The sequence below is a fragment of the Oncorhynchus nerka genome, linkage group LG9a, assembly GCF_034236695.1.
Source record: "Oncorhynchus nerka isolate Pitt River linkage group LG9a, Oner_Uvic_2.0, whole genome shotgun sequence".
Classification (NCBI taxonomy): domain Eukaryota; kingdom Metazoa; phylum Chordata; class Actinopteri; order Salmoniformes; family Salmonidae; genus Oncorhynchus; species Oncorhynchus nerka.
Genome location: NC_088404.1, coordinates 18,022,997 through 18,044,398, shown reverse-complemented (window position 1 = coordinate 18,044,398; position 21,402 = coordinate 18,022,997). Strand labels below are relative to the sequence as shown.

General features: G+C 46.1%; 1 protein-coding gene across 1 annotated transcript in view; it reads right to left on the bottom strand.

The window, feature by feature from the left end:
- Nucleotides 1-21,402, bottom strand: part of LOC115133983 (carbohydrate sulfotransferase 8-like) — a 113,702-nt gene that overhangs the window by 71,545 nt on the left and 20,755 nt on the right. Inside the window, exon 2 of the mRNA XM_029667469.2 lies at nt 15,740-15,966. Coding sequence (XP_029523329.1) covers nt 15,740-15,938 — 199 coding nt within the window. The 5' untranslated portion in view covers nt 15,939-15,966. The remainder of the gene's footprint in view (nt 1-15,739; nt 15,967-21,402) is intronic.

Sequence of the window (21,402 nt, the reverse complement as noted above, 5' to 3'; positions counted from 1 at the left end):
TTTAGGCTGGGTTTCTGTACAGCACTTTGTGACATCAGCTGAAGTAAGAAGGGCTATATAAATACATTTCATTGAAAAATTGATTGAAATAATCTGAACTAAAAACCACACATTATGGAGTTTCTGTGCGTCCTTGAAAATCACCAATCAATATCCAAAAACAGCACACATTTTTTTCCACGAACCTGCACATCATCGTCTCTCTTTTGTGGCACCAATGTGAGGGTTTATGGCAGGGGAAACAGTGAGGCAGTAGTCTAGTCTGTGGTGTGGGAATAATGACAAGCGAACCTAGGGAGCTTTGTGTTCACATTGCCTTAAAGGGAACCGCACAGCGGAATTCAAGCAAACCGAACTTAGACCACCTCTCAAGATGGTCTCAGTTCGGGTCGCTTTGGGGGCTCTTTTGAGGGTCTGAGTTATTTTGGAGTGTTCACACTACACAAAAAAATTAAGCAACCTGAGTTGTAAGGTCACAAAAATTGTCTGAAATGATGTCATTGATGTCAATGGATGACTAAGTAAAAATGTGATTTAAGTAGAAGTTAGGTGTTGCACCTATGTGAGCTGGGAATAGGATTTAGTTCTGTGATCTGTGTCTCTTCTGCAAAACGGATAGGGAGTGTTAATAAAAACATCTCTTTCTCTGTCATTGCTGTTCAGTGTAACTATGTGTGGGACATTTTATTGTCACCTCTCCTTTCTCTTTGTGCAACTGCCTCTCTCCCTTGTATTTCATGTAGTTAAAAGGGGGGAGGGGAGTGGTGGAGACTATTTGCCCACTGGCATCCTGATGTTCTATTCTCTCTCTGTGGGTGGCTTGTCCCAGACATTGCTGCTAACGCTGTGTCGCTAATAAGTAGTCTGGAGCAGATGTCATGATCAAACTTGTCTCGAATAAAAGCAGCATAAGGGAAGTAGCATGTATATGCATCTTTCCCTAGACTAGAGCAGCATGTCAACAGAGACATCAAACTGACATTTTGATGTAAACTATGCCAACTCTTCCAGTCTGCCTGGAGATTTTCTGAATGTCTAAATGATTGAATAAATGACTGATGTGAAAAATGTTGAAGGAATTGTATAATCTCCCACCCAGACTGGGTTGTCAACACAACCCTGACACAGTCTACTTGAAACTAAGTTCATTTAAAAAAAACTAAAAAATGTAATAATTTAAAACTAGTTTGTGATATGACATACAGTAACAGTCAAAGCTTTGGACATACCTACTCATTCCAGGGTTTCTTTATTTGTACTATTTTCTACATTTCAGAATAATAGTGAAGACATAAACTATGAAATAACACATATGGAATCATGTAGTAAACAAAAAAGTGTTAAACAAACACATTAAGAAGGAAGGAAACTCCACAAATTAACTTAACAAGCACACCTGTTAATTGAAATGCATTCCAGGTGCCTACCTCATGAAGCTGGTTGAGAGAATGCCAAGAGTGTGCAAAGCTGTCATCAAGGTAAAGGGTGACTACTTTGAAGAATCTAAAATCTATTTGGATTTGTTTAACACTTTTTTGGTTACTACATGATTCCATGTGTCATTTCATAGTGGATGTCTTCACTATTATTCTACAATGTAGAAAATAGTACAAATAAAGAAAAATCCTTGAATTAGTAGGTGTTAGTAGGAATCCCATACATAAGGAAAACCTGCTGGAACATACACTCCACGAATTCCATGCAGTAGGTTTGATGAGAAAGAGGAACCAGACACATATTTGAAAAATGGCCTACTATGACAAGGATAGTGGTGTTACCAGAGGATTCAGGAAGGTCTGTGATGAAGTCAACGTCTATGTGGGACCAGGGTCTGTGAGGGTTTGGCAAAGGCTGAAGCTTCCCGAAGGGAGATGACAAGGGCTTTTGGTTTGGGCGCAGACTGGACAGGAGAGTATGTAATCCCTTACGTCAGATGCCAGTGAGGACCACCAGAAGTTCGGTGGTTCGTGTAATGCCCAGATGTCCTGACCCCAAGGACGTGTGACACCATTGCATCAGTTGGGGTCTAACAGCTGCTGGTAAGTAACTCTTCCCAGCTGGTGTCTCAGAAGGAGCCGGGTCTGAGGTTTGGGCTTCTTGTATGGCAGAGTGAACCTCCCACTGTACTGGTCCCATAATGCAAGAGGAAGGATGGGTGTAGGGTCTGAGTTACTGGTCGGAAGGTCAAACTAGCGGGAGAGAGCATCAGCTTTTACAATTCTTTCCAGGGATGTAAGTAACATGAAAATGGAAGCATGTGAAGAGAGCCCAGCGGGCTTGTCTGGAGTTTAACCTCTTGGCCCCTCTGATATAGTTCAGATTACAATGATCTGTTAGGACAAGAAAGGGATGTTATGCGCCCTTCAACCAGTGGCGCCACTCCTCAAGGGCCAGCTTGATGGCGAGGAGTTCTGTGCCCCACATCGTAATTCCTCTCAGTGGGGGATAACTTCCTGGAGAAGAAGGCACAGGGATGTGATGTGGGAGGGGTTCCCACCTGCTGAGAGAGTATGGCTTCTACTCCTACTTTGGAGGCATTCACCTCCAGGGGTGAAAGGAAGGGTCTGATCAGGTTGGCGAAGGACAGGAGCTGAGGTGAAGAGGCATTTCAAGTTGTGGAACACAGTCAGGACGGTATCAGTCCATTGAAGGGTCCGGGTCTTTTGGCTGGTAAGGGCAGTGAGGGGGGCGGCAGTAGAACTAAAGTTCTGAATGAACCGGCGATAGTAGTTGGAGAACCAATTGAAACGTTGGAGTTCCTTAACGGTGGTGGGTTTGGGCCAGTTACTTACGGCAGTGACTTTGTTCTCATCCATGCTGACCTCTCCAGGTGTCAGTACGAAACCGAGGAGGTTTACCGAGGTTACATGGAAGGCGCTCTTTTCAGTCTTCACATAAATGTTATGTCAAGGAGCCGTTGAAGAAGCTTTTGCACATGCTGTATGTGTTCATTCAGGGAGTAGGAGTAAATCAAGATGTCGTCAATGTAGACGATGAGAAAGCGGTTGATCATATCCTAGAAAACCTCATTCATAAAGGATTGGAAGACGGCGGGGCGCGCTCGTAAGGCATCACCAGGTATTCGTATTGCCCTCGAGCGGTGATAAAGGCCGTCTTCCATTCGTCGCCTTCACGTATGCAGACAAGATTATATGCACTCCACAGGTCGAGTTTAGTATAGGATAGATGTTGGCTGGGCCCACTTGTTCAAGGGTCACTGGATCAGAGGGAAATAGTTCTTGACCGTGACGTCATTCAGGGAACGATAATCAATACATGGACGGACACCACTGTCCTTTTTTTCCAACGAAGAAGAAGCTAGACGCAGCCGGGGAAGAAGAACGGATGAAACCTTTTGAGTGATTCATCAATGTAGTTCTCCATTGCCTCATTTTCCGGGATAGATAGGGGGTAAACACGGCCTTTCGGTGGGTGCACTCCAGGGAGTAAGTCAACAGCACAGTCTCCTGGGCGATGTGGTGGCAGAGTGGAGGCCTTGATTTTGCTGAAGACATTGCTGTTCTGGGGGAATTCAGATGGTATGGTGGGTGGCACTGCAGAGAGTCCTCAATGGTGGTGGCTCTGCAGGGTAGGCTGAGACAACTGGAGAAGCAGGTAAAAGACCAGGACAGTAGTTCACCTTGTTTCCACGAGATGGCAGGGTCGTTTGGGGGATGAGAGTTCCATGAGTTGAATGGTTTTGGTGTGAAAGACTCCAATCTGGAGGATAACGCTCAGTGTCAGGTGCGTAATGGAGCCTGTGCCCAATGGCTGCCTGTCCAGGGTGTTAATCCTTAAGGGAGGGGTGACAGGTGTCAGATCAATGTCAAACTCTTGTACTAGCTGGTGATCTTATAAAATGACCTGCTGTTCACAAATCTATCAAGCCTTCTACGTACTTGGTAACCCACTTCAAGGTTATCAATACTGGGATGGAGAATTGCTTCTGGGAGATATTTAGAAATAAGGACACACCTACCTGCATGGCAGCGGAGGGACCCTTCTCATCTCTCCGAGGGGGGCGAACAGGGCAATGGCTGAGTAGATGATATTGATTTAAATCCTGAAGGTCACCTCTACAGGCCAGCTGCGCCTGAAGGTCCCTGTTGAGTCCTCTTCAGTAGACGGTAAGTAAAGCAGCCTCACTCCATCCACTCCCTGCAGTCTTGGTGCGGAACGCGAGGGTATAGTCGGCAGCCTCACTCCATCCACTCCCTGCAGCCATGGTGCGGAACGCGATGGTATAGTCGGCAGCCTCACTCCATCCACTCCCTGCAGCCTTGGTGCGGAACGTGAGGGTATAGTTGGCAGCCTCACTCCATCCACTCCCTGCAGCCATGGTGCGGAACACGAGGGTATAGTCGGCAGCCTCACTCCATCCACTCCCTGCAGCCATGGTGCGGACCGCGAGGGCATAGTCGGCAGCCTCACTCCATCCACTCCCTGCAGCCTTGGTGCAGAACGCGAGGGTATAGTCGGCAGCCTCACTCCATCCACTCCCTGCAGCCTTGGTGCGGAACGTGAGGGTATAGTCGGCAGCCTCACTCCATCCACTCCCTGCAGCCATGGTGCGGAACGCGAGGGTATAGTCGGCAGCCTCACTCCATCCACTCCCTGCAGCCATGGTGCGGAACGCGAGGGTATAGTCGGCAGCCTCACTCCATCCACTCCCTGCAGCCATGGTGCGGACCGCGAGGGCATAGTCGGCAGCCTCACTCCATCCACTCCCTGCAGCCATGGTGCGGACCGCGAGGGCATAGTCGGCAGCCTCACTCCATCCACTCCCTGTAGCCAAGGTGCGGACCGCGAGGGCATAGTCGGCAGCCTCACTCCATCCACTCCCTGCAGCCATGGTGCGGAACGCGAGGGTATAGTCGGCAGCCTCACTCCATCTACTCCCTGCAGCCATGGTGCGGAACGCGAGGGTATAGTCGGCAGCCTCACTCCATCCACTCCCTGCAGCCATGGTGCGGAACGCGAGGGTATAGTCGGCAGCCTCACTCCATCCACTCCCTGCAGCCATGGTGCGGACCGCGAGGGCATAGTCGGCAGCCTCACTCCATCCACTCCCTGTAGCCATGGTGCGGACCGCGAGGGCATAGTCGGCAGCCTCACTCCATCCACTCCCTGTAGCCATGGTGCGGAACGCGAGGGCATAGTCGGCAGCCTCACTCCATCTACTCCCTGCAGCCTTGGTGCGGAACGCGAGGGCATAGTCGGCAGCCTCACTCCATCTACTCCCTGCAGCCTTGGTGCGGACCGCGAGGGCATAGTCGGCAGCCTCACTCCATCTACTCCCTGCAGCCTTGGTGCGGACCGCGAGGGCATAGTCGGCAGCCTCACTCCATCTACTCCCTGCAGCCTTGGTGCGGACCGCGAGGGCATAGTCGGCAGCCTCACTCCATCTACTCCCTGCAGCCTTGGTGCGGAACGCGAGGGCATAGTCGGCAGCTGAATTGCATCCTTGTTGAAGTTCTATGAGGAGGTCTTCTCTAGGACTACCGGAAGGAGAGTGATCGAATACCACTTTGAAGAGGGTGTGGAAATGGGTCTCGGATCTGAGTTCTGTGCTGCTGGCAGTCCATATGGCGGTGCCCCAATCCAGGGTTTTGCCTGTGAGTAGAGACAACAAAATCCACCCTGTTCTTGTCGGTGGTGAAGTTCGTGGGGTTGTGCTCACTGTATTTTTATTTCTCCGTTATTTTACCAGGTAAGTTGACTGAGAACACGTTCTCATTTACAGTAACAACCTGGGGAATAGTTACAGGGGAGAGGAGGGGGATGAATGGCCCAATTGTAAACTGGGGATTATTAGGTGACCATGATGGTTTGAGGGCCAGATTGGGAATTTAGCCAGGACACCGGGGTTAACACCCCTACTCTTACGATAAGTGCCATGGGATCTTTAATGACCTCAGAGAGTTAGGACATCCGTTTAACATCCCATGCGAAAGACTGCACCCTACACAGGGCAGTGTCCCCAATCACTGGGGCATTGGGATCATTTTTAGACCGGAGGAAAGAGTGCCTCCCACTGGCCCTCCAACACCACTTCCAGCAGCATATTTGCTGCATTGTATCAGAAATCCCTGACATTTCCCAGGCGAAACGTCATATCTTCCAGGCATGGGTATGAACGAAGGGGGGCTATGGGTTATGATTCCTGGCATCGGAGGAGTAGGGATAGGCTGGCGGCAGATTTCCTCCATATGCTCCTCTTGCTGGGTTAGGCACCGCTGTAGCTCCGCTGAATCCATTCTGTTTTTAGGTGAGGTATTCTGTAATGAATATTCAGGGAGAAAAGTTGAAGGTCCATGCGCAGAGCACGGCAGATGTCTATTAAGCCTTCGCAGAAGGCAGGAATCGTGGTCACAGGCAATGGACAAACACAGGTATGTAGTCAAAAACAAACAATACCTCACAACCATACAAATAGAAAGAACTGAACTAAATAGGGAGCTGATGAGACCAGGTGAGAAACGAACACAGGTGAAATCCATGAACAAAAATTTATGACAGGGCTACGTTCCAGAACACAAAGAAACAGGGCTACGGTCAAGAATACAAAGAAACAGGGCTATGTTCCAGAACACAAAGAAACAGGGCTACGGTCAAGAATACAAAGAAACAGGGCTACGTTTCAGAACACAAAGAAACAGGGCTACGGTCAAGAATACAAAGAAACAGGGCTACGTTCCAGAACACAAAGAAACAGGGCTACGTTCCAGAACACAAAGAAACAGGGCTACGGTCAAGAATACAAAGAAACAGGGCTACGGTCAAGAATACAAAGAAACAGGGCTACGGTCAAGAATACAAAGAAACAGGGCTACGGTCAAGAATACAAAGAAACAGGGCTACGGTCAAGAATACAAAGAAACAGGGCTACGGTCAAGAATACAAAGAAACAGGGCTACGGTCAAGAATACAAAGAAACAGGGCTACGGTCAAGAATACAAAGAAACAAGGCTACGGTCAAGAATACAAAGAAACAGGGCTACGGTCAAGAATACAAAGAAACAGGGCTACGTTCCAGAACACAAAGAAACAGGGCTACGGTCAAGAATACAAAGAAACAGGGCTACGGTCAAGAATACAAAGAAACAGGGCTACGGTCAAGAATACAAAGAAACAGGGCTACGGTCAAGAATACAAAGAAACAGGGCTACTGTTGTGCACTTGAGTGAGGACCCAAAAGCGGTGTAACAAAAACAGAGTCCAGGCAGATTCCGACAGGACGGGACGGGACAAGGGTGAAGCAAACGAGACGATAGTTTGTTTCTGGCATGAGAAACTCAAACGAGAATCTGACAAAGAAAGAAGCAGGAACAGAGAGAGAAATAGAGACCTAATCAGAGGGAAAAAGGGAACAGGTGGGAAAAGGGTGAACGAGGTAGTTAGAGGAGATGAGGAACAGCTGGAGGAGGAGAGAAAGAGAAGGTAACCTAATACGACCAGCAGAGGGAGACAGAGTGAAGAAAGAACAGGAACAAGACATAATATGACAAGACATGACAGCTACGGTCAAGAATACAAAGAAACAGGGCTACGGTCAAGAATACAAAGAAACAGGGCTTACGTTCCAGAACACAAAGAAACAGGGCTACGATCAAGAATACAAAGAAACAGGGCTACGGTCAAGAATACAAAGAAACAGGGCTACGGTCAAGAATACAAAGAAACAGGGCTACGGTCAAGAATACAAAGAAAAAGAACACAAGGTTGACTAAGAAAAGAAAAGCAGAACCTTACAGTATGGGGTGCATTTTCCTGACATGGTTTAGGTCCACTTGCAGAATCTATATCAAGGAAGCTGTTCTGGCAGCTCGTGGTGGCAGAGCACCCTTTTAAGACACTTTATGTTGGTGTTTCCTTCATTTTGGCAGATACAGTACTTGTATGTGCTTGTGATAAAACTTACTCCAGTTATTTTTTATAATCTATTGATCCTCTGTGGCTTAATTATGCTCTCTGGTGTATTTTGAACATTGAGAGCGGACTCCCGTGGTTGGATAAAAATTATAATAATACAAAAATTACATTATTTCTAATTTAATTTGTTTTGCATCTTGGGCCCCCTACGGGCTTGGGCCCAGCCCCCGACTCACACAATTGACCAGTCACATTTATTTAGTATGCAGTTTATTTAAAAAAAAGTTGTTAATCAGTTACCCAAACAAGGAAGGGCCCCCCAGTTCAGGTGAGCAGACACCTTGGCGGTTGGTTTGTGAGTTGCCCGTCTTGCCTGCTCCCATACATTATAATTCTTTGTGACTAATTTCTATACAGGTAGACCAGAAAAGCAACATCCCTGATTGGCAGATGAGTGGCAACCCTGATTAGAAACACCTGCTGCTCATCGGTTGAACAATTGTTTACAGACAGATTATTTCACTTATTATTCACTGTATCACAATTCCAGTGGGTCAGAAGTTTACATACACTAAGTTGACTATGCCTTTAAACAGCTTGGAAAATTCCAGAAAATTATGTCATGGCTTTAGAAGCTTCTGACAGGCAAATTGACATCATTTGCGTAAATTGGAGGTCTACCTGTGAATGTATTTCAAGGCCTACCTTCAAACTCAGTGCCTCTTTGCTTGACATTATTTTAAGAATGTGAAATGTCAGAATAATTAGTAGGGAGAATGATTTGTTTCAGCTTTTATTTATTTCATCACATTCCCAGTGGGTCAGAAGTTTTACAAAAACAGTTCTAATTGGAACCAAAGGGTTCTTCAAAGGGTTCTCCTATGGGGACAGCCAAAGAACCGTTTTAGGTTCTAGATGGCACCTTTTATGCTAAGAGTGTACAGCCACTAGTCACAGTAGCCAGGCAGGCAGTAAGTCACTGCTGTCTGTGTTCCCCAGGGCTGTTGAGTGTCCTCCCTGCGGTGCCTCCAGAAAGGCAGCACACCGAGTCATGACCTTGCTAACCTGGTGCAACAGGCCCATTCCATACAACGCTCCCTCACTGTCTGTTTGTCCATTTCTTTTAATGAGATCTCCTTGCAAAGACAGGTCATGACACAGTATCGAAAAAACAAAGTGTCCTACTATACACACTTTGTTTTGGCCTAACCTCATGAGGCAAGTGAACCACAATCTTAATATTATCAGTTGCTCTCAGCCAATCATCAGTCATTTGTGTAAGTGCCGGACATGTTGAATGCCCTTCCCTATATGCGTACTGAATATCTGTTCATTTGTTTACTGTGAAATAGCATTGTACTTTGTCAAACATACTTTTTTCAAAAAGTGTAATAAGGGTTGGTGACAGGCCAGCTGTTTGAGCCTGTAAAGGGTCCTTTGCTTTTCTTGGGTAGCGGAATGGTCATCTGAGGGAGGTGGGCCAAGCAGGGAGATAAAGTCTGGAGGCAGTCGAAGAACCCTTTTGAATCCCTGTGTGGAATGGTTACTGCCAAGCAACCATTAGCCTCAATCTTGAACTGTGTGGATTGAAAAGACTACCTCCATTGTGTGGGCTCACAAATCCCTGGATCGAGGTGGGTTTAGTTCTAAACAAAACTGAGTTTATTCACAACGTATTGTTACAGAGACATTTTCTAACAGGTGGACAGGCATAGAAATGCTCACATGTCTTGTCAATGTGAGAGAGTTTGCATTTGCTCAAGACACAGCAGCAGAATTGCCAATTGATACCCTGGATGTAAACCCACGGCTTATCCCGAGAACGGCATAACAATGGCAAAAGAAAATAATGGGAATGTCACTAAAGATATTCAAACAGACTAGAATAAATATGCATTTCAATGTTCTTATCTTGAAGAGCAGGGTGGCTGCCAATGAAAATGTATTGGGTAGGCTGCTGTTGGACCACCCCCGATGAACATTCATTAAATCTTGCCTTTCAAATGAGGGTTTAGCTTGCTGTGACATGTTTTTTGTTTTGACTCAAATAGGACACACATCACACGTCTCACACACCCATAGTTAAACTTTCAAATTGCATTAGGTCACTTCAGGGAGAGAATTCAATTTGTTGCACAGGGAGAATAGAGGGAGGGAGAGAGAGAAATGGACAGAGTGATGTGCAGGGAGAGAGTGAGATGGGGAGGGAGAGAGTGAGATGGGGAGGGAGATGTGGAGGGTGAGAGTGAGATGGGGAGGGAGATGTGGAGGGAGAGAGTGAGATGGGGAGGGAGATGTGGAGGGAGAGAGTGAGATGGGGAGGGAGATGTGGAGGGAGAGAGTGAGATGGGGAGGGAGATGTGGAGGGAGAGAGTGAGATGGGGAGGGAAATGTGGAGGGAGAGAGTGAGATGGGGAGGGAGATGTGGAGGGAGAGAGAGATGTGGAGGGAGAGAGTGAGATGGGGAGGGAGATGTGGAGGGAGAGAGTGAGATGGGGAGGGAAATGTGGAGGGAGAGAGTGAGATGGGGAGGGAGATGTGGAGGGAGAGAGTGAGATGGGGAGGGAGATGTGGAGGGAGAGAGTGAGATGGGGAGGGAGATGTGGAGGGAGAGAGTGAGATGGGGAGGGAAATGTGGAGGAGAGAGTGAGATGGGGAGGGAGATGTGGAGGGAGAGAGTGAGATGGGGAGGGAGATGTGGAGGGAGAGAGTGAGATGGGGAGGGAGATGTGGAGGAGAGAGTGAGATGGGGAGGGAGATGTGGAGGGAGAGAGTGAGATGGGGAGGGAGATGTGGAGGGAGAGAGTGAGATGGGGAGGGAGATGTGGAGGGAGAGAGTGAGATGTGGAGGGAGAGAGTGAGATGGGGAGGGAGATGTGGAGGGAGAGAGTGAGATGGGGAGGGAGATGTGGAGGGAGAGAGTGAGATGGGGAGGAAATGTGGAGGGAGAGAGTGAGATGGGGAGGGAGATGTGGAGGGAGAGAGTGAGATGGGGAGGGAGATGTGGAGGGAGAGAGTGAGATGGGGAGGGAGATGTGGAGGGAGAGAGTGAGATGGGGAGGGAGATGTGGAGGGAGAGAGTGAGATGGGGAGGAGATGTGGAGGGAGAGAGTGAGATGTGGAGGGAGATGTGGAGGGAGAGAGTGAGATGTGGAGGGAGATGTGGAGGGAGATGTGGAGGGAGAGAGATGTGGAGGGAAATGTGGAGGGAGAGAGAGATGTGGAGGGAGATGTGGAGGGAGAGAGTGAGATGGGGAGGGAGATGTGGAGGGAGAGAGTGAGATGGGGAGGGAGATGTGTAGGGAGAGAGTGAGATGGGGAGGGAGATGTGGAGGGAGAGAGTGAGATGGGGAGGGAGATGTGGAGGGAGAGAGTGAGATGGGGAGGGAGATGTGGAGGGAGAGAGTGAGATGGGGAGGGAGATGTGGAGGGAGAGTGTGAGATGGGGAGGGAGATGTGGAGGGAGAGAGTGAGATGGGGAGGGAAATGTGGAGGGAGAGAGTGAGATGGGGAGGGAGATGTGGAGGGAGAGAGTGAGATGGGGAGGGAGATGTGGAGGGAGAGAGTGAGATGGGGAGGGAGATGTGGAGGGAGAGAGTGAGATGGGGAGGGAAATGTGGAGGGAGAGAGTGAGATGGGGGAGGGAGATGTGGAGGGAGAGAGTGAGATGGGGAGGGAGATGTGGAGGGAGAGAGTGAGATGGGGAGGGAGATGTGGAGGGAGAGAGTGAGATGGGGAGGGAGATGTGGAGGGAGAGAGTGAGATGGGGAGGGAGATGTGGAGGGAGAGAGTGAGATGGGGAGGGAGATGTGGAGGGAGAGAGTGAGATGTGGAGGGAGAGAGTGAGATGGGGGAGATGTGGAGGGAGAGAGTGAGATGGGGAGGGAGATGTGGAGGGGAGAGAGTGAGATGGGGAGGGAAATGTGGAGGGAGAGAGTGAGATGGGGAGGGAGATGTGGAGGAGAGAGTGAGATGGGGAGGGAGATGTGGAGGGAGAGAGTGAGATGGGGAGGAGATGTGGAGGGAGAGAGTGAGATGGGGAGGGAGATGTGGAGGGAGAGAGTGAGATGTGGAGGGAGATGTGGAGGGAGAGAGTGAGATGTGGAGGGAGATGTGGAGGGAGATGTGGAGGGAGAGAGATGTGGAGGGAAATGTGGAGGGAGAGAGAGATGTGGAGGGAGATGTGGAGGGAGAGAGTGAGATGGGGAGGGAGATGTGGAGGGAGAGAGTGAGATGGGGAGGGAGATGTGTAGGGAGAGAGTGAGATGGGGAGGGAGATGTGGAGGGAGAGAGTGAGATGGGGAGGGAGATGTGGATGGAGAGAGTGAGATGGGGAGGGAGATGTGGAGGGAGAGAGTGAGATGGGGAGGGAGATGTGGAGGGGAGAGAGTGAGATGGGGAGGAGATGTGGAGGGAGAGAGTGAGATGGGGAGGAGAGAGTGAGATGGGGAGGGAGATGTGGAGGGAGAGAGTGAGATGTGGAGGGAGATGTGGAGGGAGAGAGTGAGATGTGGAGTGAGATTTGGAGGGAGATGTGGAGGGAGAGAGTGAGATGTGGAGTGAGATTTGGAGGGAGATGTGTAGGGAGATGTGGAGGGAGAGAGTGAGATGTGGAGTGAGATTTGGAGGGAGATGTGTAGGGAGATGTGGAGGGAGAGAGTGAGATGTGGCGGGAGAGGGAGAAAGAGAAGGAAAAAAAGAAGCCAGGAAAGCTTTGATGTGATTTAATAACGAGCTTTACTGTCTCGGGCTCACCTCAGCTGAATGCAGCCATACCCACTGTTCACACCTTCTGTTTGAAAAGCCCTAATTTCTGAACAAGAGCCCTTCACAAATTTTTCAGCGCCATTGATAAGGTAACTACCAGTTAGCTACCCGAGGTAGTCTCTCATTAGACAACAAAAAAATATAGAAAGCCTGGCAATGTGTTTCAGAGATGTATAGCAAAATAAATTAATAGCATATGCTCTGGATGAGGGCTATTGAATAAAAAGCTATCAGTGTAAAATGAAGAGATCATTTGAAAGAGATGCACTTCAGTAGCTTAGTAGATTCATTTGAATTAGCAGCAGAATTTGTGTGCTGTGAGTTGCAGTTTTTAAAAATACTATACTGAGTAGGCCTCCTTTGGAGAAAATAGAGGGGAAAGAAAGAGTGAAAGTGAGAAAAGAAAATAGTGGTACTTTAAAATGCCAGTTGGATTATAAATACTGCACAGTGCTGTTTTTACAAGCATTTCTGAAATTGAGATGTGCATTGATTCAATTAAAGAGGAACAATCATCCGAAACGGCATGTGAGTTATTATCACTCTCTGTAGTCTCATTGTGCACTTTCTTCCCTTCCTGAGAGCAGTGCAATCAATGATGTGCTAATCAATTAGAGTTTGGGGCTAGAGGATATCAAAGCTTGTCCTATAACCTATTCAAGTAGCCTAAGCCTAAATATCAGATAAATTCATGTGTAATACCAGAGTAACACTGTAACAATCATTGAGAGGAGACAACTATACTTTTAGCTCCCAACCTTGAAGTCAATATAGATTAATAAAGGATAGTGGTAGATAGACAATGAACTGAATTATTGTTGGTTTGAGTATGCATTAATAGGGTGGAGTTGCTCTCATACCTGTGTAGAACCACTAGCTGTGGTATTTCAAGAGGGCCAATGTCTGATGAAGGCTGAGGGAGTGGCAGGCTCAGGTATGAGTTAACCTGCTGAATATTGTATTGATCCCTCTCTAGACCGTCTCATCACTGTCATCTCACCTCACCTCATCTCTCCTCAACCCCCACTCCTCTTCCTCACCTCCCCTTAGCCCCCCTCCTCTTCCTCACCTCCCCTTAGCCCCCTCCTCTTCCTCACCTCCCCTTAGTCCCCTCCTCTTCCTCCCCTCATCTCTCCTTAGCCCAGACTCCTCTTCCTCCCCATACCTCTCCTCAGCCCCCACTCATCTTCCTCCCCTCACCTCTCCTTAGCCGACTCCTCTTCCTCCCCATACCTCTCCTCAGCCCCCACTCCTCTTCCTCCCCTCACCTCTCCTTAGCCCAGACTCCTCTTCCTCCCCTTACCTCTCCTCAGCCCCCACTCCTCTTCCTCCCCTCACCTCTCCTTAGCCCAGACTCCTCTTCCTCCCCTTACCTCTCCTCAGCCCCCACTCCTCTTCCTCCCCTCACCTCCCCTTATTCCCCCTCCTCTGCCTCCCCTTACCTCCCCTCAACCCTCACCATATGGGCACAGGAGCCAAACAGATGTTTTGGGGATGATATTTTGGGCAGCCCACATTGACAGTTGACTCAGCTGTGAGTGAGAGAGTGAGGCCGTACTGTACTGCCACTGGACTGATTACAGTATGTGTTTAATGAGTAGGACACTCCCTGGCCCCTTTCCTTACTGCACAGGAGTCAGACAGCAGAAGACTGTAAAGGTGAAGGTCTGCCAAGATCATTGAGAAGTGTTCTAAGTAACACTAAAGACGTGGTGATCTGTTAAACTTGACTATGCAACTATGTGTGCTAGAAAGACGCTGAATTTACTCACTGGATTTACAGTCTGAGGGGTACAGGCGGTAATTATTTAACGTTAGGTAAATCAGCTAGTGGCATGCTAATCATTCATTTGCAAACGAGCACATTTAGTCTCCAAGTTTGTTTACGTCTGGGTAATTTGATTTGTTTCTTTAGTATTTCATGAGGCAACAGAAGCATAACAACAACGGTACTCCGACAGTGGAACCGCACTGCGCTCTAACTTTGACAATTACATACATTTCCTTACATGGGGTTATATAATTATTGAACATCTACATTTGTTTAATGTATTTTGTCTGTGAAGGATTTCAAAAGCAATTTCCAATAAAGGCATTACAAACCAATTTCAGGGTACTGTGCGTTTCTCACTGATGATTCTCAAACAGAGGCAATTTAAACATGGCCTCTGATGTGTTGCTTATTCTATGCCGCTATATTGATCTGTGAAATGTAATTTACTAACTCGGCCATTTCCAAAACATGTTCTCTCCACTGAACTGCTTTTCAGCTTTTTCTGCCCAGCTTTTTTCTTCTTCTTTCTATTCCACAAACGAGGTGTGTCATTTCAACAACCTCGATGACAAAAATGCTGAGTGTTCAATAAAAAACGTCTAGAACGGGTTTAGCCTAATTGAAAAGAGAACGTATTTTAAAACATATTCTCTTCATTACTCCACATAAATCCCAACAATGAGAGGATAAATGCAAAGTCACAAAGCACAACACTGAGCCAAATTCAATACCAGAGAGTTACAGTATATCCACTCTGTGTCTGTGTTTTATGTCACAGGTTTGTATCAGACCACGAGTAGAATATAACAGCTCTGGAAATCTCTGCTGTCTCCCAGTTCATAGCTGTTATCAGTAGAGACACTGTTGCCACAGAGATCATAGCATCCACTCACACCAGGTTATAGACACAGTACAGCACAGCAGTATAGTACAGCACAGTACAGCTCTAGACAAATACAAAGATCTCCTCACAGATAGGCTTAATAAAGATGACCGTTTTACTGGGTGTCTCAAGGGTTCTCTCAAAACTCATGACATTTTAAATGGCTTTTCAATCATGATTACTACTACTGTATTCTTATTGGCCAGAAGCTTTCATTTATTGGACATTCACAACAACAAAGAACACAAAAGAACCCACATTATCTGACATCAGTAAAACTACAATTACCACACCAACACAAAAAGTAGATAGGTAGATACCAGTATACTGTTGAATGCTCCTGCAGTGTTGTTGTGCAACGCTTCAACTCAAAGGTCTTCATCATGCAAGTTACTGGATGTGCGTACACCTTTTTGAAAAGCGCTGTAGACTAGTACACTGACCTGGGGTCTGTTGCTGGAGCATGTCTGAGAGGCCCTGGAGGTGGACTAGGAGGAGTAAGGACGCGGCCCCCAGGAGCAGGAGGAACCAGAGGGAACAGTAGAAGGAGCAGGGCAGCTTCATGGCCGACACAACCACCCTTCTCTTGCCACACAGAGCCTCCAGCGACCTACTGGTACTACTGCACTCCCCCAAGAGCATCCCTCCTCAGCCCTGCCACGGGAACCTGCTGTAGGGGGGAGTTAGAGTTCATTTACTTGCGGCATACTGTTTTTAAAAAGAAATGACAACAAGAAAACAGCAGAAAAACAAATAGACTAGTCACAATAAATACGTAATAGGTAACAAATGAATAACACCATGTATACAGATTACAAAAAGAGTGTAGTGAATTACACCAGAGATGACGAGAGGCAAAAGACTACAAAATGTTTAAAATAAATGGTTTATAACAGTAGAGAGCATTTAAAAGCAGAGTGTACAGTAAGGTAGTGGTGAAATATGCTAATAAACCAGAGATCCAATTTAAACACAACCTAGAAGGTAAAAAATATTTATTTGCGACAAACAGAGTGGCAGTGTGAATACTGTGAGTATTTTCACGGATTGGTGTCAGAAGCAGTGAGGATGGAGTCTGCAGAGAGAAGAGGTGGTTAGAGGAGCTGTTGCGTGAATGTTGTCATTACTGGCACGTGTGTGTGCGTGTGTGTGTGTGTGTACTCTCCAGGAGTCCTGAGGAGGAGCGTCCTGCTGACTGCAGGCTTTCTGTTCCCAAGAGGCCATGTGGAGTACATCTGTCTCTCTGGAGCATGCTCAAAGAATAGCACTCAGCAGGTGTGGCAAGCTTCACAAATCAGGTGTCCACACACACACAAATACACAGACATACCTATGGAAGCAAGCATGCACTCACACAAAAACAAACGTTCAGCTATGGGTGATTTGGATATCTCCTAAAACAAGACAATACCGGGTAAGAAATACACCCACTACACCTACCCCCATGCTTCATCATTTCCTGTTGTTGTATTGGGTGATTGCTTTTCCCTCTGGTCTAGCCCATGGATTAAAATAGATAAAATAGGCATTCTGATTCATATCAATGTTCCTTTCATGGTGGAGGTACCTGCAGCCATTTGGTGTTGCGTTTGGCAATTACATCTGTTAAGTTAAAAAATAAAAAAAAACAGAGTAAAAACTAACGGACAACTAGGAAAAGCTCAAACCAAGTTTTTTCACCCAATGGGTCAGACAGCTGAACAGACAAAGACATGTTCCCACCAGCACAAGTATTTATGATTGTGTGATTGCCTTTTCCCTCACTTAGTAACTCTCCAAGCCCATGGCTCATATCCACCCTTAATTGACCCCACCATATATATTCCTCCTATATATAAACATTCACTTCTGGTGTAGCAAGTATTTCAAATTACAACCCAATACAACCCTATTTGAATAGTAATTCCATACTGTTTAACATCACATAAACTTTGAAATTACTTATAAATGAATAAAAAATAAAACAGGAACAACAAAAAATAAAACATGATTGACATTCACAGTTGATTTGTCAATTTACACCTCCGAGACTTATGGCCTCTGATCTATAAATCACACTGTGCACACTCTTATTTCCATCTCTCGTCGGACAACTGACTTTCTCCATTTCCTCCTTCTGGTTCCTAAGAGAGTGACAGCACAAGACTTGAAAAGCAAAAAGAAACACATAACATACAAGTATTAATGATGTGTTAAGCTATGCATAATTATGTATACAACGAAAAACCAAAGTTAACACTGCCCAGGACACATACTTTTAAATCCCCTTATTGAAGCTACAGTCCAGCTGTTACTATAGCATCCTTCAAGCGTTGCATCTTCTTTGACAAACCCCTCCCTGAAAGTTGACAATAGTGTCTGAAATGACAACACTATTTCTACTACTCCCACCATGATCTGGGTATCTGTGACGTTCAATTTAACTTCATAGTAGTCTCTATATTGTGCACAGTTAGCTGTCCTTCCTCTCCTACGAGCTGTCCCCTGATATCACTATACACAGAGGAGTGGTACTCTATAAACAGAGACTCTAATACCCCCTTCCTTCATTTATGAGCCACACAGATCTCGCTCCAGTCACATTCCATTCCGCTTTCCCAATTCTGTCTCAAACACAGGGCCCCGTATGTACCTTGTCTCCGGCCTCAAATACATTTGCACATAAATCATTCCATCTAACCCATAACACATTAGTCACTACTGATAATCCACTTATATAGTTATAAACATACTAAAACATTATATAATTTCAAACGCTATGGTTCAAGCCACTAAGAACATATGTTGTATGCCTAGAAAATGTATATTCTTAGAATTAGAATTAGACTTTTTGTTCACCAGGTTATGGTGTGGCACACAAATGTTATAATTCTATTTCATAATTTCCTCACAATACATTCAAGCTATTTTTCAATTATTTTGTTCATTCAAATGAAATTTGCATAGTGCACTTACCCCTCACAGCCTTGTCGTCGAGGGGAAGGCTTTGACGAGGAAAATACACGTACTATCTCCTCCTGCTAATTAAGTAGCACCTGTGAACCGTCTCATATTCTTCCCAGCAGTAGGTTGCGAAGTTCATTTTCAATAATCAGACAGCAACCTGACCTGACCTCATAATATATCAATATAAAGAGGGTCTAATAAAATAATATAAATGGAAATGATATTGAAACGTGACTGCATTGTTTAATAATTATGATGATATAAAAAGAATGATGAATGATAATGAACTGTGATTCGAAACATTTGAGCCCAGATGAGGGGGGGGGGTGATGAATGGCTAACAGTCTAACAAAGTTAGAATAAGAAGGTTCTGACAGACAGAGAAACACAATCCAGCCTGCAGCTCCACACCCACACTCAAATTAAATCAAATTGCAATCGTCACATACACTGTATAAAGCCGGTGTAAATTGTGCAGTGAAATGCTTATGTGTTATCTCCCAGAACAATGCAGTACATTAATCAATAATAACAATAAGAGTCCAAAATATCAACTATTTTAAGCAATAAGAGATGTGGTGTCACGCTTACTCCTGCTCCCTCCCTCCGGCCCTCGAAGTCATCAGTCTACTAACCACTGGTCCTGGCAACCCACATTGCGCACACCTGGCAACCATCATTGCGCACACCTGCTCCCCATCATTATGCACACCTGCTCATCATTTTCTCCTTGATTTCTCAGCCTTTATTTAGCCCTTTATTTAACCCCTGTTTATTATCTATGCATAGTCACTTTAACTCTACCTACATGTACATATTACCTCAATTACCTCGACTAACCTGTGCCCCCGCACATTGACTCTGTACCGGTATCCCCTGTATATAGCCTCGCTACTGTTATTTTACTGCTGCTCTTTAATTATTTACTTTTATTTTTTACTTATCTATTTTTTACCTAACACTTATTTTTCTTAAAACTTAATTGTTGTTTAAGGGCTTGTAAGTAAGCATTTCACTGTAAGGTCTACCTGTTGTATTCGGCGCATGTAACAAATAAAATGTGATTTGATTTAAGTTGTCATCAGTCATTAGGTGGTATTGTTCTCTATCACCTTCAGTACGCTGCTTATGTTTGTTCTTGTTTATCCTTTCATTATTAAACTGACCTTCTGCACCTGCTTCCTGACTCCTGGCGTATAAGTTACAGGTGGTTTGCATAGTAATAATAGACTGTATTTACAAATATACTATAAAGTGGGTAGGGACTTCGTCACGCAGTAGAATAAATATACTGAGCAAACATATAAAGGCAACATGCAACAATTTCAGTTCATTTAAGGAAATCAGTCAATTGAAATAAATTCATTAGGTCCATTAGGCCTGGGAGGGCATAGGCCCAACCACTTGGGAGCAAGGCCCACCCACCCAGCCATTCAGAATTTGTTTTTCACCACAAAAGGGCTTTATTACAGACAGAAACACTCCTCAGTTTCATCAGCTGTTCGGGTGGCTGATCTCAGAAGATCCTGCCTATGAAGAAGCCAGATGTGATGGTCCTGGGCTGGTGTGATAACACGTGGTCCGCGATTGTGAGGCCTGTTGGACGCACTGCCAAATTCTCAAAAATGACATTGGAGGCGGCTTATGGTAAAAAAATTTACATTCAATTATCTGGCAACAGCTCTGGTGGACATTCCTGCAGTCAGTATGCTAATTGCAAGTTCCCTCAAAACTTGAGACATCTGTGGCATTGTGTTGTGTGACAAAACTGGACATTTTAAAGTGGCCTATTATTGTACCCATCACAAGGTGCACCTGTGTAATGATCATGCTGTTTAATCAGCTTCTTGATATGCCACACCTGTCAAGTGGATGGATTATCTTGGCAAAATAGATATGCTCACAAATTTGTGGCCAAAATTGGAGAGAAAGAATTTCTTTGTGTGTATGGAACATTTATGGGATAGTTCTGAGTGTGTGTGCTTGTGTGTTTACAGTATGTGTAAGTTTGTGTGTAAGGGTTGGATATTTGGGTAGTCAGTGCAAATCATCCTTAAAGTGCAGATAGTCTCTAAGGTGCAGATCTGTGCAGGGAGACAGCTAGGGTTAACACACACACTCAAAACTTACACAAACTTACACAGGTAATGCTGCTGTTCTATTCGTCAAATCAGATCATGACTACGTACTCCTGCTCCCTGTTTACAAGCAGAATCTCAAACAGGAAGTACCCGTGACTCACTCCATTGAGAAATGGTCACCAGAATCAGAAATTGTGCTACAGGACTGCTTTGCTAGAGCTGATTGGAATATGTCTTGATTGGAATATGCCAAAAACATCGACTAGCTACCCACCTCCGTCACTGGCTTCATTAGGAAATTAATTTGCGACATTATCCCAACAGTGAAGGCTCGCTGCTTCCCCAATCAAAAGCCCTGGATTAACACTGAGGATGGAGCTAAACTAAAGGACAGGGCTACCACAGACAACCCTGAGGCTACGGCGGAGAACAGGAACAAGTACAGAGACGTCAAACGAGGAAAATAACAATATAGGAATAAAGTGGAATAATATTACATAGGCTCTGATGCCCGCAGCATGTGGCAGAGGCTACAGTCTATTACGGACTACAAATGAAGACCCAGCTGTGATCTGCCCAACGATGCCTCTACCAGACAATCTGGATCTTCTCTTTCTAAAACTATCCGCCGCCATTGTTGCAACCCCTATTACCAGCCTGTTCAACCTTTCTTTCGTATCGTCCGAGATTCCTAAAGATTGGAAAGCTGCCGCGGTCATCCCCCTCTTCAAAGGGGTGACACCCTAGACCCAAACTGTTATAGACCTATATCCATCCTGCCCTGCCTATCTAAAGTCTTCGAAAGCCAAGTTAATAAATAGATCACTGACCATTTCGAATCCCACCATACCTTCTCCGCTGTGCAATCCGGCTTCAGAGCCGGTCACGGGTGCACCTCAGTCACGCTCAAGGTACTAAACAAACGATATCATAACCGCCATTTGTAAAAGACAGCTTCAATGCCATACAACACTCCTTCCGTGGCCTCCAACTGCTCTTAAACGCTAGTAAAAACCTAATGCATGCTATTGAACCGTTCGCTGCCCGCACCCGCCCGCCCGACTAGCATCACCACCCTG